The sequence below is a fragment of the Marmota monax genome, unplaced genomic scaffold (genome assembly GCF_021218885.2).
Source record: "Marmota monax isolate L192 unplaced genomic scaffold, Marmota_monax_Labrador192_F-V1.1 WCK01_AAM20220418_F8-fsc00126, whole genome shotgun sequence".
In the NCBI taxonomy this organism is placed as follows: Eukaryota; Metazoa; Chordata; class Mammalia; order Rodentia; family Sciuridae; genus Marmota; species Marmota monax.
In genome coordinates, this window is record NW_026695245.1 from 3,894,775 (window position 1) to 3,915,630 (window position 20,856).

A 20,856-nucleotide genomic window follows, 5' to 3' on the forward strand; every position below is an offset into this window, starting at 1 on the left:
AAATAAGCAAACAGTTAAATAGGATGCTAAGTGCATACAAACAGCTGCCTACAAAATGTCATTGGAAACATTTGGAAAAACTCCAAACAATGATTTAACCCACCCTGATGAAAGTATAAGACTGTGCCTTGCAATTCTGGAAAGCAATTTGTAAATATGAATCAAGAGTCTTCACAAGGTTCGTATGTTTTGACGGTGATTATAGAATATACACTAGAGGAATAATCAAAAATGTGAATAACATTTAAATATAGACTAATTATTCTAGTTTTATTTTTAATAGCAAAAGCAAAAATCAGCTTAAAGGTCTTTTAAAAAGAGAAAGGCTGAATAAATTATAGTGTACTGAATTTTAAATGCAACCATTAAAAGGATTTTCAAAGAATTTTTAATGCCAGGGGAAATGCTTACTTACATTATCATGTTTTGTAAAAATGAAGAAAGAAGAGGAGGAGGAGGAGAAAGAGGAGGGGGGAAGGAGGAGGAGGAGGAGGAAAAAAACAGAATACATGATACCAATTATGTTGTTATATGCTTAGAAAAAGATTGGGGGTATATTTCAGCCAATGGCAACTACAAAAGTTGCATTATAGGTAATTTTTATCTTCTGCTTTATTCCCTTCTTTCTATTATTCTGGATTTATAAATTTCACTAGATTAACATGTCTAACGTAGGAATTTTCACCAAGTAGACAACCAAATAGGGATGCTGTAATAATCAAAATCTCTGTGGTGCCCCTTGGATTTAGTGTTCATCCTCTTATTTTAGCACCCTGTCAGCAATCCATTTAATTCTGAGGGACACTGTTGGAAAAGCAGTATGTTAGCTTTTCATCGCTGTGATAAAACACCTGGAAAAAATCCATTTATGAAGGAAAGATTTGTTCTGACTCACACTGTTTCACAGGTTTCCATCCATGGTCAGTTGATTCATTGCTTTTGGATCTAGTATGTGTCTGTGGTGAGGCAGAGCACCGTGGTGGAAGGATGTAGCAGAGCAAAGCTAGTCACCTGGGAGCAACTGGAAGGCAGTGATAGAGAGAGGAAGGAGCTGGGGACAAGAGATCTCCTTCCAGGGCCTGCCCCCAGGGACATATTTCTTCCAACTACACCCCACCTCTTACAGTTTCCACCACCACCAATAGTCCATTTAGTTACGAACCTATCAATGGATTAATCCATTGATGAGATCCGAGCCGCAGCTTTCATGAGCCAATCACTTCCCCAAAGCCCCACCTCTGACTTGCTGCACTGGGATCAAGCCTTCAACACATTAGTCTTTGGATGACATTCAAGACCCAGACAATAATAGGCAGCCTCATGCTGCAGACTCTCCATCCCTAATCAGCCACATGAGAACAGGCCTGAGACACCTCCTTACCAAGAAAAAGAGTCCTTACAGCCTGTGCCAGGCTTGTCACCTCACAGGGGAATGTCTGTCCCTGTAGTGATGTAGCACCTGGCCAATCCCACTACTCTATCTGTACCCACAGGAAGGGGAGAGGATCCTACTGCTACTGCACAGAGGGCTGTGTGCAGACCAACTGCCCTGCATTGGCTCCTTGGAGGGACCCACTGGCTATAGGGGTCACTGTCCACCACTGAAGCGGATCTTGTTCTGTCTCTCTGTGAGGAAGGTGATGTTCCATCCAGGGTTTCACTGTGCTGTTTTCCTTGGTGACCCCAATACCAAGATGTGGGTAGGAATGCTCAGACTTCTACTCCTGATGATAGGAAACAGGTGACACTTGCTTGATAGATATTTTCAGTCATCCTAAGGCTGTAAAATGCTGCCGCAGTCTGGCTGGGCACAAAATCACGAGCCACTCACAGCCTTGTAGATTCAAACAGCAATTCTTTATTCCCGAACTCTCACCAGCACTCTACATGCACGTTCTGGGAAAAATACACCCTCCACCAGGCTCTGTGTACCAAATACCCTCTGAATCCTTCGAGAACTCAACGGGAACTCAAGGAGCAGGTGGGCGCCTGAGGCAGCAGGATACGCCCTATTCCCAGCAGGATCCACCTTAAACCTGGAACCACCCTATTCCCAGCAGGATCCACCCTAAAGCCGGATCCACCCTAATCCCTGAGCAGGGTCACCTTTCAACCAAAACTCTCAAACATTCATGCAATGTCACTGCAAATGACCTGGGTCCAAGGCAAGCCCATTTCCACAATGGAGAGTCCTCCCTCTAAGCAACATTGGGTAGGCTGACAAAGAAATTGCCATGCGTCATTCCTACTTGGCTACGGCTCTCAGCAAAATGCAGAATGGGTAAGTTCATTTTGATATTTATTCAACAAATGTTTTTAACAAAGCTGGTGAGACAGCACAGTAGGGGGTGCAGGGGCACCCTTGGATTAGCCTGGGTTCAAATCCCTGTGGTCACAAACAAGTTTCTTACCCACTATGAGTCTGCTTCATCATCAGTAATAGCTTTTACATAGGGTTGGAATGAGAATGAAATTCAGGGACACATTCAAATGTTAGTACATAGTGGACCTTAGTCCACATGGATTAAGTTCCCAGTTCTTTGTTCAGCCATTCTCACCCTGTATCAGAATACTTCCAATGGCAACTAAGAAAGAAACAAACTTCAAGTGGCTTAAACAAGATATCCAGGGGTTGGACAACACAGGGCCTTAGTGACATCATCTATCTGCTCTGCCATCATAGTTTCCCTCTTGGTCACAAAATGGTTGCAGCAAAACCACGCATTGTTGATCCACAAAGGGCCTGAGTTTATCTGAAAAGCAAGGAAACTTTTCTCAGAAGCTCCAAGAACACCTCCTTTCATGTCTCAGAAAGCATAATTTGTCAGATGCCCACACCTAATCCAGGCACTGTCACCAGCCTAGACAACAGACTTTCGGACAGAACAAGAGACTGCTGTTCTCCCCTTTTAGTCTGCTTTCTGTTGCTATAACAAAATACCCAAGATCAAGTAATTTGTAAAAAATAGAAATTTATTTAACTCATACTTCTGGAGGCTGGAAAATCCAAGAGCATAGAACCAACACCTGCTCAATATCTGGGGAGGGCTTTTTTGCTGCATCATAATGTGGCAGGGGGCATTGTACAGCAAGATAGGGCAAGTGTGCCAACCCAGGTCCTTCTTCCTCTTCTTATAATGATATTAATGCCATCATGGGGACTCCCCCTCATGACCTCATCTGATCCTAATTACCTCCCAAAGATCTCACCTCCAAATACCATTAACATATGAATTTGAAGATTAAGTTTCCAACACATGAACTTTGGGGCACAGACACCTTCAACCCTCTTAAACACATCTCCATAATGCCAGCTTTGCAAAGTATGGTAGATACCTGACAAAACTGGCATTTGGATAGAGAGAAGGAAAGGAGCAATGGACATAGGGTCCTTACTCAACACTGGCTCTCTCTGCTGCAGGAAGCCTCCTCTAGGGTAAAGTCCAACAGGTAAGGAGAGACTGAGAGATGTGGGGTGGGAAAGTGGACACAGAATGTAGACAGATAAGATTCCAGGGTGGACTCTGAGTTGGGATAAAGGTAGTTGAAGGGCTCAGGAGACCAGCTTGACCTGCTTCAGAATTCTGGGTAAAGCAAGGTCTGCCTTAACTGGGACAGTGCAAAATTGAGGCCAAACACATTATGGTCTGTGCTAGTGTGAACAGAAGGTAATAATGACCATGGCCTCATTTGAGATGAACACAGATGCCCATGCATTTGAGCAGTAGTATGAGTCTGTGGACAGAGGTGGTGGACCTTCTGACTGTGTAGAAGTGGACAGCACAGTCTTTGACTGAATCAGCAGTTCTTAAGTTTTGACCACTACCATATCTCCAACTGGAAACTAGACCCTCAAGAAAATAAAAGACACGAAAGGTGCAGGGTCTGGCCTTGACAAATTTGAACTCTGCTAGAGGAATCAAAAGTAAGGGAAGGTAGCCAGGCACAGCGGTGCATGTCTGTAATCCCAGTGGCTGAGGAGGCTGAGACAGGAGGATTGCAAGTTCAAACCTAGCCTCAGCAAAAAGCGAGGCACTAAGGCACTCAGTGAGACCCTGTCTCTAAATAAAATACAAAATAGGGTTGGGGATGTGGCTCAGTGGTCGAATGCCCCTGAGTTCAATCACTGAGCATGCCATCCCCCACCTAAAAAAAAATAAGGGAAAGAAAATTGAAATCAAGATCAGACCCTTTGGGATCAAGGGCTGAGGGATGTGGTACAGGGTGGTCTATGGCAGGAGCTTGGCTTAGTTGGAGAGAGATGGGAGGGTGGAGGGGAGAAAGGAGAGCTCCATCTGTGGATTAGTACCCTGGGTAGGTCTGGATTTGACTTAGGGCAGACAGAAGAGAGGAGAGAGGTGAGAGCCATTAGGAGTGAGAGAGCAGATAATATGGAAAGGATGAGGGAGAGGCTCTCTCTGGAGGTGGGAGGAATTATTTGAATGTGGAAAGTAGATCATTTAAATTTCCTTTCCTGTTAGGCCCAGTGGTCACTGCTAAATTTTGGAAGAGTGAGCCATTTTAGAAAGAGTGGCCTAGTTGTGACCAAGAAGGTTTTGTTCTGTTCAGGGGCTGTTTTGATTTAGATAGGCTTAGCCGGGTTTGTGGGATGGTGTATTAGGCACCTGGAGACTGGCAAGAATCCCATCAGCCAGTTGTGTGGGCCTGTGGATTAGGCACAGTCTTTCCAGAGACTGACAAGAATCCTATCAGCAACCTGGCCAGAGACTCTGCCAAAAACAACTCTGAGCACAAGTGTGGTAGTAGAAAGGAAAAGGGCTTTGAAGTCAGATAGAATTAATTAAAGGTCTAAGTTCATCTGTCATTAGTAAATTACTCCATCTCTCAGAACCTTAGTCTTTTTATCTGTGGAATGGGTATAATACTCACCTTGTAGGATTTTCATAAAAAACAAAGCTGATACCTAGAAAGCACTCAAAATATTAGTTCTTTCCCTTCTTCCTTTTGTTTACCAAAACTACTAAAGTAAAACCTCGGATGCTTGGTCTTATGTAACATTGTTTTATGACAACTTAAAAATTGTCTTGTCTATAGATACCCAAAGGAAAAGTTTTGAGTCTTTCTTGACTTAAAATTTGAACTTTTCCACAAAAGTTCAGGATGTTTTATTTAAAAATTGCTTTAAACACAAAGTAATAGGATTTAGGGGATAAACATTGCATTTTCATTATTAAGTTTTATTTGTCATATTTTTAAAACTTTTTTATCTTCATAAGTATTTTTAAATTTACATATTTTATTGATGCATTATAGTTGTACATAATGGTAGAATCTGTTGTTATATATCTGTGCATGCACACAACAAAACAATATTATTTGGCCAATATCATTCTCCAGTATTTTCCCTTTCCCTCTCTTCTTCCTACCCTTCCCATTCCTTTTCTCCTTCAATTTTCATGAGTATTTTTTTAACTTTTATGTTAAATACTTCTTCCAAAATCAGCTAGGAAGTAGGAGGCACAAACAGGTGAGTGAGATAATAACTAAGTGGATTCCTATAGCTTGAGGAGATAAGACACTCACTTTTTCACCTTAGCATTTGAGTTTCCTTAAAAGGCTTATTATTGCCTTCTATACTTAAATTTTTGAGCAAAACATACATGACCCTCCCATTGTTAATTCCTGCAATGACCAACCCTGAGCAGCCAGAGGTATGGCTTAGGAAATGAACTGCCCTTCAGTACTCCAAAATGATATTGAAACATTGAAGGCTTATTCCCTGGTGGTATGCTCCTGTAATCCCAGCTGCTGGGGAGACTGCAACTGGAGGATTGCTCGAGCCCAGGAGTTCCAGAGCAGCCTGAGAAACATAGCAAGATGGTGTTTCAAAAACAAAACCAGACTTGTTTCCCAGGTCTTTTCCCCACAAGAAAAAAAAATCGGCTTCTTAGAAATTTAGAAAAGAGAAAACACTAAGACAAAAATTAAAATGAAAATAACTATTTGAAATAGCGGTGGGATGACAAGTGAAATTTTTTTCTCATGCTTCATTTACATCATTATAATATTTGTATTTTAATGAAGATGGAAGCATCATCAGGCTCTTTTCCAGTGTGCGTGTGTGTGTGTGTGTGTGTGCGTGAAAGAGAGAGAGACAGACAGACAGACATTGTGTAAGGGCTGTATATGTGCAATGTGATGTGGAGAATGTTGTGTGTGTGAAACCGTCTGTGTGGGATACACAGAATGTGCACAATGTACGTGGAGTTTGGAAAGTATTGGGTATGTGTGTGTGTCAGACTGCAGATGTGTATGAGTGTGTAAACCTGAGTGTGGAGAGCTTTATGTGTGGAACTTGGGTGTGTGCAGAGCTTGCCCTTATGAATAGGGTGTGGGCGTGTAAGGAATGTGGGTGTGTGAACATGAGTGTGGAGTTGTGTGTGACCCTAGGTGTGTGGAACATGGGGACTACACAGTGTGTGGAGTTGGGAGAGTATGGGGTGTGTGTGTAAGTGTGGGTGTATGGACATGAGTGTGAGGGTGTCGTGTGTCCAGAGTGCGGAAAGTATGCATAGTGCCCTCTGAGTTTGGAATATGCGGCCGTGTGTGCACGCGCAGCGTGGAGTGTGCAACGCGGCATCCTGTGCGCAGTGCGCGCGCGCGCGCGAGCGGAGCACTCCGCAGGGCCCAGGACGGGCGGCCGAGGCGCGCTGCCTCCCCGCCCTCCGCGGCCCGAGCACCCGCCCGCCGGGGCGGCTCAGTGTGCGGCCGCGGCAGTCCGGCCCTGTGGCGGGAGCGCGCGGCGCCGTGGGGGCCGCCCCTCTGCGGATCGCGGAGGGAGAGGGGAAGGACGGGGAGATCCCGGCGCCCCAGCGCTCGGGCTCTTGCCGGTCGCGGACATGTGCAAGATGTCCTTCAAGGTGAGCGACGCGGGCTCCGGGAGGGGGAGCTCCGACCCAGCGGCCGACCCCACCGAGGCGGAGCCAGCACCCCGTGCCCTCCAGAGCCGCCGCCGCTCGGCCCGCAGGTGGGGTGGGGCGCTGCCCCTCGCCCCTGGCTGTCCGCCAGGAAGAAAGAGGTGGGGCTGAGGCTCGTCCTGTGGGTTTGTGGTTTGCTTGTCTGCTTTGCTGGAAAGGCTTTCTGCACTTATGGTTGCAGGTCAGGTGAGCTGGGCGGTGGTGACTGTCGCCGGGGTAACAGGTCGCGGGTGGAGGCGGGGAAGAAGCAGGCGGCCAGCGCTTTCCTGCAGCTGCAGGATTCTTTGAACCCGAACCTCTGCGTCCTCCAGCTCTCGCTGCTGTCTCCTCCTCAGAATACTTTTTCTGGACACTGCAGCCGAATGTCCAGCACTGAGAGGAGCTGCAATTGATGACCAAGCTTCTGTGTCCCAAAAGAGTCTTGTCTTAGAAGAGTTTATTAAAATCATCCTATTTATTCCCACATTTGAGGCTGAGAGTGGAATTAAATGGTTTGCATGGAGACAAACCTTTTTAATAAGGTTTTAATAAAAATATTAATAGTTAACATGGATTGAGCATTTAAAATATACCAGGCTGAACCAGTCTTTGGGAAGGCCTATAAGATGGTGCTCTTTGTGACCCAACTGTTTTTAAAAACAAGGAGACTAAGGTATAGAAAAGCGAAATAACTCTCCCAAGATCTTGCAGCTGTAAAATTCATTGTGTTGAGTCTGGAGTGTCTGACTCTGAAGCCAATGTAGTCCTATATCTAACAATAGCTCATGGAAGCCCAGGAATGACATGGCAACATTAGCATGTTAGAAAGATCACTGGCTACAGCAGAGAAGAGCATGGCACTGGGAGGCCAATCAGGAGGACGTTGTGGTCATCTCAAGAAATGGTACTGGATCAGGACATAATAGGCAGTGAGGATAGAAGGAGACAGAGGTGAATGACTCAAAATTTATTTAATTCAGTAATTGATCTTATTCGCTGAATAGAGAAGGCAGGAGAGGTTTAAAACATGAAACTTTTGGTTGGGAACAAAGTTTGAGGATAGATGGGAATCCAAGCAGCTGTGTTGATTAGCTGACCGGGAACTCAGGAAAAAAATCTAGGCAGCAGATGGAGATGAGATTTCAGAGTCAGCAGCATTAAGGGGTAATTGAGCTCATGGGAATGAAGTGATTACCTGGTAATGAAGACAAAAATCTTGAAGATCAAAATTTAAGAATGAGCAGAGTAAGAGAAACCCAATGAGAAACAGCAGCCAGAGATGAATGAGAAAAATCAGAAGCACACTGTCACTTAAACCAAGTATCTTTAGTCTTTAAATAAAGATGAAGAAGATCTTAGTGTTCAAGGCCACAGTGAACTCAAGCGAAGAGTGCAAAAGTAACAGAACAGCCACCCATGACCTTGCCAAGAACAATTTCAAAAATGCTAGTTTCAGGAGCCAGATTGCAACAGCTTAAAAAGAGAATGGGTGGAAACCTCAAGTGTAGGGAACATTTTCAAGACATTGTGCAAGAAATGGGATTTTTATTTTATTTTATTTTAAAGTATTGGTCACAGTGGGGAACCAGAATTGACCAAGGGTTTATTTGCTTTACAGTAGTAGAAACTTGAACATCTTTAAATGCTGATTGACAACTCAACAATAAAAAGATAATTTGGAAATGGGCAAGGATATGAATAGACATTTCTCCCAAGAAGATGTACAGATAGATGGCCAATAAGCATCTAAAACAATTCGCAACATCATTAGCCATCAGTGAGATGCAAATCAAAACTACGAAAGGAAACTACTTTACCCCCACTAGGATGACTAATCAACAAGACAGACAATGAAAAGTGTTGGCAAGGATGGGGAGAAATTGGAACCCTTATACATTACTGGTAGGAATGTAAAATGATGTAGTCATTCAAAGAAAAAAAAAGTCCATCTGTCTTCAGAAGTTTAAAACAAGTTACAAATGACCCAGCAATTCCACTGCTAGTTATATACACAGGAAAAATAAAAACATATGTTCACACAAAAATTTGTACACATACTCATAACCATATTATTAATGGTTATGAATCAAAAAGTGGAAACAATTTGAATGTCCATCAACTGGTGACATATTATGTATTGCAAATAAGATAGATTAGTGGACTTAAACAACAAATATTCCCCTTGATGCTATAGGCTGGAAAGTCCAAGATCAAGTTTCCTGCAGATTTGGTGTCTGGTGCAGACCTCTTGCTGGCTTGCAGATTTTTACCTGCTCCCTGTTTCTTAACATGATTAAGAGACAAAACTTAGGTGTCTCTTTCTCTTCTTGTAAGGGCACTAATTCCATCAGGGGCTCCATCCGTGGAAAACATAATCAACTCCCAAAGACCCTAATGCCATCACATTGGGGATCAGGACTTTAGCGTACAAATTTAGTAATGACACAGGAGAACAGATGTCACTAGAAAAGGATCTGAGGAGTTCCCAGAGAAAGAGGGGAACTCACCTCAGGACCAACTGGGTTCCTGGCATACTCGAATTTCAGCATGAGCCAAACAAAGACATAGACAGAGGTTTATTTAGGAAAGTAGATACACATTCAAGAGAGAATGTGGGCTATCTTGAGAATGAGAAGCAGCCTGCCTTGGGCTGGGGGTCCAATATTTATAAAAGGACTGTTTCAGGGGCCAGACTGAAGGCAGGGCCAGAGTGGACCTGCACAATTTCATGCCAGTTTTCCCTGTGCTTGGGTGTTCCCCTCATTTTACAAGGGTATGAGCCAAAGGCATATTTGCCAAGATATACCACTGTGCTCTCTGCATCTCAATGGCTTGTGGGTATTTCCTTTAAGATTCAGTATTCTCTCTTTATTTTAAGTCCCTATCTCAGGAGGAGGACATAAACATTCAATCTATAACATTTCCTGGCCTCCAAGATTGTCCAATAAATTGTCTCCAATAAATGTTCCTGTAGTTTTTTCCTCTGAGCTATATTTATTTATTATAATTAATTATATAAATTAATGGGTTTCACTGTGACATTTCCAGGCATAGACATTTCATGCTTTGATCATGTCCATCCTCCCTTCTATGTCCTTGAGCCCTTCCCTCTCTCACCCTCCTTAACCCTCTTTTACTTTCTGTGCTTTTTTTCTTTCTAGTTTTCACATATGAGAGAAAATATATAATACTTTCTCAGTCTGCCTTATTTCACTTAACACGATGTTCTCCACTTTCATCCATTTTTCCTGAAAAATGGCATAATTTTATTCTCTATGTCTGAATAATACTGCATTGTGTATATATACTATATTTTCTTTATCCATTCATCTGTTGTTGGGCACCTAGGCTGATTCCATGTCTTGGCTATCTATGTTCTTTTTGCATGCAAAATATATTGCATTTTATGCAAAATAAAAAGCCTTCATTTGTTCCAACATCAACTCTAAAGTTGAAGTGTCATCTAAATTTCATATCAATCAGATATGGGTGACACTCGAGGTGACACTTGAAGTATGATTGATTCATCTTGAGGCAGATTTTCCTCCAGCTGTGAGCTTGTGAAAGCAAACGAGTTATGTGCTTACAAAAATATAATGTTGAGACAGACATCTCCATTCCAAAAAGGAGAACTGAGAGGAAGAAAGGGGTGATGGGTTCCAACCAGGTGTAAAACCTAGCATGGAAAATGCCATTGGATTTTAAGGGTGGAGAGTAATGCTGTTGGGTTTGATGCTCTGCCTTCTGGACTGACTGGGGCAGGGATCATGCCCTCAAGACGCTGACAGTTAGAGCTGCAACATATAAACTTGGAAGGGACACAAACAAGGTATATCCATACCATGAAATATCCTTCAGCCATGAAAAGGATGAAGCACAAATACACGCTACAACATAGATGAACCCTGAAAGTAGTATGTAGAGTGAAGGAAGAGCAGACTGTATGATTCCATTTATATGAAATGTCCAAAGTAGGCAAATCCATACAGACAGAAAGTAGGTTAGTGGTTGTCTGGGACTGGGGGAGAGGAGGAGATGGGAAATGATTGCTAATGGGTGTGAGGTTTCTTTTGGGGGGGGTGATAAAATATTCTAGACTAGATAGTGCTGATGGTTGCACAGCCTTATGAATATACCCAAATCCACCAGATTGTATGCTTTGAAAAGATGAATTGGGTGCTTTGTGAGTTATTTCTCAATGAAAAAGCATTTTAAAATGATGACAGGGTGTGCTAGATGGCTTGGAGTAGAGGGAATATTGGGCTGAGTGACTGAATTCCTGGGGCAGGGGCACAGCAGCCCAGCAGGGATCCCTTAGCTGGAGGGATGGGCTGGGAAGGTGGGGACCTCTCCCATCGGGATAAAAGGAAAGGAAATGAAGTTGAACACCGGTGTCTTGTAAAGGGAAGGCCAGGATGAGGTCAGGATTTGGGGTGAAGAAAGGCAGATGTCCAGCTTCACACCAAACTGTTCAGTGAATAAAGAAAAGTGATTATGTGACAACTACCAGAGGTGGGGTGGCCTGACTTTTGAAGGAGCAGAGATTTATACACTTGAATGGACTGCAGTGGTCTGGAAGCCAGGTAGGCCTGTTTCCCACTCCAGTGCTGGTGTGGGAGAGGGCCCGGTTTCCACCAGGAGGGGGTGCTGGGAAAATTGAGGCAGAGAGAGGAACACCCTGAATTAGGTGGAGGAGGAAGAGGAGCTGATTTACCATGGAGTGGAGTTCCAGAGGCACAGAGGGAGGGTTTGCAGGGGAAGGGACCCGAGTCTCTGGCCAGTCTACAACTTAGCACTCTCTCGGTCACTCTTAATCATACCACACATTAAAATGCATCCACAGAGCACAATATATAGAGACTTTTATTATAAAAATTTTGAAGGGAATTTCATAATATTTCTTATTAAACTGTTTAGCTATGAATTTACCTTTACACCATGACTTTTCTGCAATTGTCATTTATGGTCAGTAGCTCTTGTGTAGTAAGAAAAATAAAACCTACAAATTATTTTCAGGTGTCATCAATATTTCATGAATACTAGGGCTGGGGTTGTGGCTCAGAGGTAGAGCACTCCCCTAGCAGGTGCAAAGCGCTTAGTTGGATCCTCAGCACCACATAAGAATAAATAAGTAAAATAAAGGTCCAACTACAACTAAAAAAAAAAATTAAATATTTAATGAATACTAAATTTAGCTATTAATAAAGTTAACAAGATGTTATATTTTATAGCTATTTAATTGCATGTTTATCAATTTTTATTTGGGAGACATGGATTAACTTTTTATTTTTGTAGCCACCCCCCATAAAAGTCTTCTAAGCTCCAGGTTCTGAATCTCCAAAGCCTACCTGTAAAATGGCCCAGCATTGTTGGATGAGTCTGTGGGGGAATAAACAGCATTATAAATCATTTAGTCTCCTCTTGATTCAGAAGCGCCCCAGGTGGGGCCATTTGCATCTGAACTCCAGGAGCCTCTGTGCATCCACTTTTTTTAATACTAGGGATTGAACTCAGGGGCATTTTACCACTGGGCCACATCCCCAGTCTTTTTTATTTTTTATTTAGAAACAGGGTGTCACTAAGTTGCTTAGGGCCTTGCTAAGTTGCTAAGGCTGGCTGTGAACTTGCAATCCTCCTACCTCAGCTTCCAAAGCCGCTTGGATTGCAGGCATGCACCACTGCACCTGTGAGTAGTCACCTTTTCTTTGGTTGTAGGCCAGTGCTTTAACTGAGCTTCATCCCTGGTCTTTAGCAGTCTCTTCTCCCTGGTATCAGTTTTCCTCCAGTAATCTTCCTTTCACAGTCAGCAACTACTGATTTATTCCAGTTGAGGAAATAGGTACCTGTGTGTTCCAATTTATTTTTTTTAACCAAACACAAACTCAAGAGTGCAAGTCTGAGCCTTTTTGTGTAATAAAGTTCATGGATTTCAGTGTATTGACTCTCGACTTTATAACAAGTATTTTAACTGCTCAGACTGAAGTTGTTCTTCAGGGCTGAAGGTGCCAAAAGCCTAACACAGTTGGGGAAGAAGGGGGTTACCATAAGAGGCAAGGTCCATTGCCAAATTAAAAAAAAAAAAATCTAGGTCTTTCTTGAGCTTCTCTTAGTCAAGAAAGTAAAACATCTCGCTGCCAGGTGTCATGCCTGAGCTGGAAGTATACAAACCTGTATCCTTCATCCCTGACCTGAGAGTGTGTAAATTATAATCAACTCCACTTCATCAATCAGTTTAAATCATTTAGATAAACCATAGGAAAATAAATTTTAAAAACCATATTCTTTTGTGTGTGTGTATGTGTGTGTGTGTCTGTGTGTGTGTGTCTGTGTGTGTGTATACATACCTCTTTTTTTGGGGGGGTTACCGGGGATTGAACCCAGGACCTCCAGCATGCTAGGCAACCTCTCCACCATTGAGCCGCATCCCCAACAAAAGCATATTCTTTTTTTAACAGCTTTGATAAATCACATACTAATTTATCCATTTAAAGTATTCATTTCAGTGATTTGTAGTAAATTCAGAGTTGTGCAACCGTCAGCACAATCAATTTTAGAACATTTTAATCACACCCAAGGGAAAACTCATGCCCATTAGCCATCACCATTACTCCAAACCTCCTAGCTTTAGACAACAGCTAATCTCCTTTCTTTCTCTAGAGATTTGCCTATACTGGATATATATGATTTTTTTAAAATTTTTTTAAATTGTTTTACCAGACTTTATACTTGGTCTTGAGTTCTAAGTCTGGAGATGCTCGACTTACATGGGCCTACCTCCAAGGCAGAATGCCCAGGGCAGAACAGTTACTTTTTCTCTTCAGTTCCCTATTGTTCAAGTATAATAATATTATTATATTTGTAATATTATTATATTTGTGTATATAATAATATTATTATACTTGAACAATAGGGAACTGAATAGTACTGACAACTCTGGGTTTAGGCTTAATGCTTATTAAGCATTAAAAAAAAAATTTCAAATACTTAGCCCAGAGTGGGACAATGGATATTCTTAGCCAGTGACATCTCAAAAACATCCTTCTACACACAGCTTCTCAATCTATTGTTATATGCTTATTTTATAGAACCTCTAATATCCCAGAAATCCATTTATTTAATATAGCTGATAATCTCTTGATTAAATCACTGAGTGTGCAGTTGAAGCCCACATTATTCTAACCCATTTTTTAAAACAATACTTCGAGAATGTGTACCCCCCACTTGGCTTTTCATTGGAGTTGCAGTTCTGTATAAATCAGTCTCCCTTCTGTGTTTCTGCCTCCCTTCCTTCCCTTACTTAACTTCTGGTAATATGTCAGGAACAACACGTTAGCCAAAATCCTGGCAGTAAAGATTGGGGGATGGGGGGGAGGTGTGCAGAGAAAGAAGAACATTTGACAGATCCAGAGCTTTATACTCAAATCCTCAGGATGTATGAGGCAAGCTTTCAGACTCTGCACCCAAACAGACTTGGGTTCAAATCCTGGCTGTGTTACTTCCTCACTGTGTGGCCCTGAATAATAAATGATTTCTCATCATGAAATGGGAATTATTTATACTACCAGCCTCATGGAGTCATTTGGGGAAATAAGTGAGTGAAAGCAGTTAAAAAGCTTAGCACACTGCCTGACCTAGAGCAGGACCTCACCCTTTGTTGATGTGGCCATTACTCATAATTTTCAACCAGCAAACCTGAGGAAGGCCCACTGGCCTTATTGTAAAAATCAAAAGAATCAAAATGCTTTGAAAAGTGCTAAACATTTTCACCTGCGTCGACTTTTTATTTTTTAATTTATTTTTTATAGAAATTTATTGGAAATTATGGGGAAATGTTACTTGTATGGAAGGCACTGCTAAGAAAATAAAGCAGAACTGGAATTCTGTTTAAAAGCTAAGTGAGGGTAGAGATTAAGCTATTTGTTTTAAAAAGGGTTTAGAGTTATGTGGGTTTAAATTACACACTCATTAATTTAATCAAGAGAATGTCAGCTTTATTAAATAAATGGATTTCTGAGATGTTAGAGGTTATATAAAATAAGACTAACAATGGATGCAAGCCCGGTGCAGGATATTTTTTGAGATGTCATTGGCTAGTCTAATCCATTCTCCCACTCTGTGATAAGTATTTGAAATTTTTTAAATGCTTAATAAACATTAAGCCTAAACCCAGGGTTGCAAGTATTATTATACTTGAACAATAGGAAACTGAAAAGAAAAAGTAAGTGCTCTGCCCTGGACATTCTGTCTTAGAGGTAGGCCCATATAAGTCTAGCATCTCCAAACTCAAAACTCAAGACCAAGTATAAAGTCGGGTTAAAATCACCTATATCAAGAACAGTCAAATCTCTAGAAAAAGAAAAGAGATTTGTGGAAGTTGGCAAGTCCAAGATTGACGGGCAGAGTGGGGACACTGGGGAGGACGCATCTTCTCTTTTAAGGGGTAAAGGACTTGCCCCTGTCCCTCTTTACACCATTTATAATTGTGTGCATATTATATCCAGAGAAGACTGGGAGGTTATCCAGGGAATATGATTTGTGTAGACCCCAAAGAGAAGGAAAGTTGAGGGACTTTCCATCTTGGCAGGAAAGGATCTTGGAATGGAGGACAGAAAGGAGGTCATCAGAGGTCATTTGCTTTCTACAGAAGAATTCTCTGGAGGCAGCATAGGGTGATGATTAACAAGGCAGCCTCAAGCAGCAGACTGCCTGGCACTGAGGCCTGACTCACTATTTCTCACCTACCTCACCTGTAAAATGGGATAGTAATAGTACCCACTTCCCTGAGCTATGGTGAGGATTAATTAATGAGGTAGTCTCTGCAAAAGATGTACCACGCAGTACCGAATAAGCACTTCATAAGCATCAGCCCAAGATTCTTGACCCTAGTAAATGTGTGGCCACAGTGCCATGGGACCACATGCCCATTACTTTGTTAGACATTACCCCAGAGGAACTTGGAAGTCAGCACATTCAAAGCTGAGCCCATCACCTTTTTCGAAATCCCTCTGATGGCATTTCTGATCCTCGTGGCACCATAATCAGCCTGGCACTGAAACCAGAAACCAGTTCATCCCTCCTTTCATGCACACACCATCGCAGACCAAGACCATTCCACTGAGCTCTTTAAAATGTCCCCAGTCTGCCTTGCCCTCCCATTCCCATTGTCATTGCCCTGTTTGGGCCTTATATTGTTTGACACATCTATGCAGTTGTCTCTAACTCTGCAGACACCAATATCAGTCTGGCTCCAAACCTCAGTCCTCGTCCCTGAGTCAGGGAGACCTTTCTGAAACATAAGACTGATGGTATCTCTCACAGATGTTTCCTTGACTCCCCAAGGCACACCAGGATAAAGTCCAACTTCAGTGGTATGGTACCACAGAACCTCCCAAATCTGCCCTGCTCCAATCCTGCTATCCAGTTGTGCCCTCTCTCCCTCACACCCTTCACTCCATCCCTGCTGAGTATGTGGCAGTCCCCAGGAAGCTGGGGCAAGCCTCAGTGTCTGTGCCTCCCTACTCCCTGTGCCCGGGATGCTCCATACCCTTTGTGCACCCAGGGCCCTATCTTTTCAAAACTCATCACAAGGTTTCATTTCACTAGGAACCATCCCTGGCGCCCTCTCAGAATTGACCATCTCTGGTTTGTGCTGTTATCACAAGCCACTGCTTTTCACCTTTGGTGCCTACAATAACTTACCATGCCCGCTGACATGACTTATTTTTCTGTTATACCATAAAGCCCTTGTGGACAGAGATCAAAGTTGATATATACCTCTAGCCCTAGCCCCTGGCCAGTCCACACACTAGTGACCAAGTCAACACATCATCTCGACCAGGATTGTAAAGAGCTGAGAGGACTGTGCCTTTATAACTACCATTTCTTGAGTGGGCACTAAGTGAGTTTATATGTTTTTTCCCATTTAATTTCCCGAACAATACATGACAGAGGTACTATATTATTATTATCTGCATTTTACTGGGGCCTCTAGAAGTTAAGTAACTTGCCCAAGGTCACAGACCTAAGAAGCAGTCTGGACTTGAACACATCTCCTTCTTTCCCCAAATCAACTCCACTGCCATCCCTCCACCTCAATAATTCAAGCCCTTGAGGAAGAGCAAACTAGTTGCAGCTTTTTTACAAAACTCAGTTTCTAGACTTTTATGGGAAACCAGATACCCGGTCCAGCAGGAATGGAATCCCCAAGTCTATCCTAGAGAGTAGAAAGTCCTGGCTGGAGAGCTTCCCATGACAGAAGACATTGGCTGTTCAGAGATGGTCTATCAAAGACATATTTGAGGCTAGAATAGAACCACAGCCACTGAAAATGAATTTCCATTTATCTCTTTCGTGTTTTTACATTTTAGGAAAAGTCAGTAGAGCTGTTCCATGGTGTATATTAAATTCTCTTTCTAATTCACCCTCCCAGATTTCATTTGGGCCTTGTATTATATTTCATTATTTATTATACAGTTCAGCCCTGCCTTGCCATTGCTTCACCTTGTTACTAACAACTATCCCAGGTTAGACTCAGCCTGGTGCAAAGGCAGCCAGCTCTGAGGGTCAAGGCCACAGTTGCAATTTGGCCTGAAAACTCCATCCAGTACAGCAAAAATACCTACCCAGAAAGGTAGATTGTTAGCCTGGAATTTGAAGTGTTTTTCTTTTTCCCCCTCCTAAATGAGCCAGGAGGAAACTATTCAAAGTATGTTTGTGATCTGGTTATTCACTCCCCAGCTTGCCCTTCTCATCCAGATATGCACAAGAGCAGCCATTGGGCAGGTGCTGAAGGACTTCTGAAATGAAATCCTCACACCAACAAATGTTGTCATCACTCTGCTGTCCCTGTCCCTTCATTTTAGATAGCTTCCTTGATAGCTGAAATTATGGGCGTTTTCTTTTTAACATTATGAATTATTTTATTTTATATATTACAGTAGTCCCTCTTTATCCACAGGGAATGCTTCTCAAGACCCCTAGTAGATGCCTAAAACCACAAATATCCCCAACACTATCTGTATTCTGTTTTTCTAAACACACATGCCTCTGGAAGTTTCATTTATCAATTTGGCACAGCAAAAGAGTAACAATACAATTTCCCTTCTCTAATGTTAATCTTCTTCTCATGCTCTTCGTCCCTACTCTGTTCTTAGTTACTCTCCTTATATCAAAGAAGACATTTGGCATTTGTTTTTTAGGGATTGGCTAGCTTCACTTAGCATAATCTGCTCTAATGCCATCCATTTCCCTGCAAATTCTATGATTTTGTCATTTTTTAATGTAGAGTAATACTCCATTGTGTATTATACAAAATTTCATACAAGAGGAAGTGAGGGGAAAGGGGAAAATAATACAAGGGGGAGAAATGAATGACAGTAGAGGGGGTAGAGAGAGAAGAGGGGAGGGGAGGGGAGGGGATGGGGGATAGTAGAGGATAGGAAAGGCAGCAGAATACAACAGACACTAGTATGGCAATATGTAAATCAATGGATGTGTAACTGATGTGACTCTGCAATTTGTATACGGGGTAAAAATGGGAGTTCATAACCCACTTGAATCAAAGTGTGAAATGTGATATATCAAGAACTATGTAATGTTTTGAACAATCAACAATAAAAAAAATTTTTAAAAAGAGTAACAATAAAACTAAGGATAAAATAGGACAATTATAACAATATACTGTAATAAAATTGCCAGAATCTTGATTCTTGCCCTTTGAGGCCATTATTAAGTAAAATAAGGGCAACTGGACACAAGCACCATTGACAGGAGAAATCTTTTTTTTCCCCAAGCTTCCTTGTTCTCATCTGAAACTTCTGGCATGTTCCAGCTGTAGCACAGAAAATTAGACAGAGGAAAGTGAGGGGTTTATTCAAATAACTGGAGTCAGAAAACATTGAGAACATAGAAAAAGTACCAATAAACTCCTGAAAGATGTCAGAATGGGGAGAAATTGTGCTCTGCAGAGCAGTGAAGAGACTTGCAGTGTTACAGAGAGGAAATGGCATTTGAACAGAGCCTTGACCCTGAAGGATGGGGAAAGTTCATTTCAAGCGAAGAGGAAATTGTGTAAACAAAGACACAACAGAGGCAGGAAAGTGAGGACATTGGTGGGAACCGGGGTATTAATAGTGCTGTATTATCAACAACAGTGCCCTGAAGACAACTTTGTGGCTCATGTGTCTGCCACCAAAAACATACATCCCACAACCAAGTATTTTACAATTTTTTTTTTTTTTTTTTGCCCAGGGAGCATCTTTCAAACGATATAACAGAACTGGAGATTCTCCCTTTTGAATGGTATTATCTAGATGCATAGAAGTAGTCATGTTCACTAATGTTGATTTTAAGATTCTGGTTGGTTTTGCTCTTGCAGAAGGAAACTCCACTTGCTAACGCTGCATTCTGGGCAGCAAGGAGAGGAAACCTGGCCCTGCTGAAGCTGCTGTTGAACAGTGGTCGAGTGGATGTGGACTGCAGAGACAGTGTACGGAGGGACATGGTATCTGCATGCCCAGAGCACCCTTTTCCACCCTGCAGGCACGACAGCATCTCACCAATACAGTTCCCTTTACAATGTTGACTTACTTGCTTATGTGTTTGCTTGCTTTATCCCTTTCAAAAAGTGCTGTGTATAGTGGTGATCTTAAAAACACACAGGTAAAGTCAGAAAGGAAACAGTTGCATGCACACAGTGGAAGACAGCCACCAGAAGGTTGAAAAGGCACAGGAAGCAGAATTGGCAGGTTCCAAGAAATAGACTGTTGAGTAAAAGAATGTACTTTAAAAAAAAAGTGAGATAATTTAGAGCACACATGGGTTGTTGTGGATGTGGGAGTTGATTTTCTACAAAACTGAGAAAACTAAGACATTGAAGCCTCCACCCAGCCTCCTATCCCTTCTTCACCATTCATAAACAAAAAGACATTAACTGTCAAGTAAGAAGGGGAAATAAAAATAGATACTATTCCTACTGGCAGGTCCCATCTAGAGAGCCCTTTCCCTCCTCCACTAGAGGCCATGATTTCTCCTGTGCTCAGCAGGACCTCTCTACATCTCTGGGGACAAAAAGCATCTCAGATGAGAAGATGATTTTAGAACTTTAATCAAAATGCTTTCAAAGGAACCTTATTGTTTTTCTGCAAACAAGGGGTGCCATTACACAAATTTATTGCACAAATTTGGTAAATGAAGTCTACCACCAGCCCAAGTGTTTGCTCCAGTTGGCCCACTGGGGATCAGGGCAGGAGAGTGCGCACCATCATATCCACTCCGTACCCTTTTCTACCTGGTTCCGTGTTCCAGAGTCTGAACCATACTGCCCTCCTTCTCTCTGGCCTCTGGTTGGGTTTGGCCAATGGAAGCACCAGCAAGAGACAGGGGCTGGGAAGAGAGAGGGCTGGGGAGCCCAGGGCCCTCCCTGTTCTGTCTGGCAGTGATGTTCTCACTGTGTGCATCCTGGGAGCCGGGCTCTTCCCCTTGCACTTCTGGCCTAGCTGGTCATGGAACCCCACTGTTACTAGCTTCCAGAACTACACTGTTCTTTATAGCCTCTAACACCCAGGCCACAGTGCTCGCTCTCTCTCTCTCTCTCTCTTTCTCATGTATATGGTTTTTTTTCTTTTTTTCTTAATTGATTTTATTTTTTTAAATACACATGACAGCAGAATGTATTACAATTCTTATTACACATATAGAGCACAATTTTTTATATATACCTTTGTATATAAAGTATGTTCACGCCAATTCATGCCTTTATACATGTACTTTGTTTTTTGTTTTTGGGGTTTTTTTTTGCATTACAATTCTTATTACACATATATACCACAGCTTTGTAAATAGTCTCTTTATTAGATTTCTTTCCAATTATCCTAATTTGAATGTACCATCTGTTCCTTGCCAGAACCCAGGCTGACACAGGGTTCTGGGCATCTGTGAA

The 20,856-nt window shown here is 42.3% G+C and overlaps 1 protein-coding gene across 3 annotated transcripts in view; it reads left to right on the forward strand.

Annotated features, from left to right (window-relative positions):
* The first annotated feature begins 6,663 nt into the window (after positions 1-6,663).
* The window catches only part of Ankrd29 (ankyrin repeat domain 29), a 57,001-nt gene continuing 42,808 nt past the window's right edge, over positions 6,664-20,856 (forward strand). Inside the window, exons 1-2 of one of the 3 annotated variants that reach the window (XM_046433669.2) lie at positions 6,664-6,881; positions 19,294-19,419. In XM_046433669.2, coding sequence (XP_046289625.1) covers positions 6,861-6,881; positions 19,294-19,419 — 147 coding nt within the window. In that variant the 5' untranslated portion in view covers positions 6,664-6,860. The other 2 variants (XM_046433676.2, XM_058578273.1) reach the window with 2 other exon arrangements.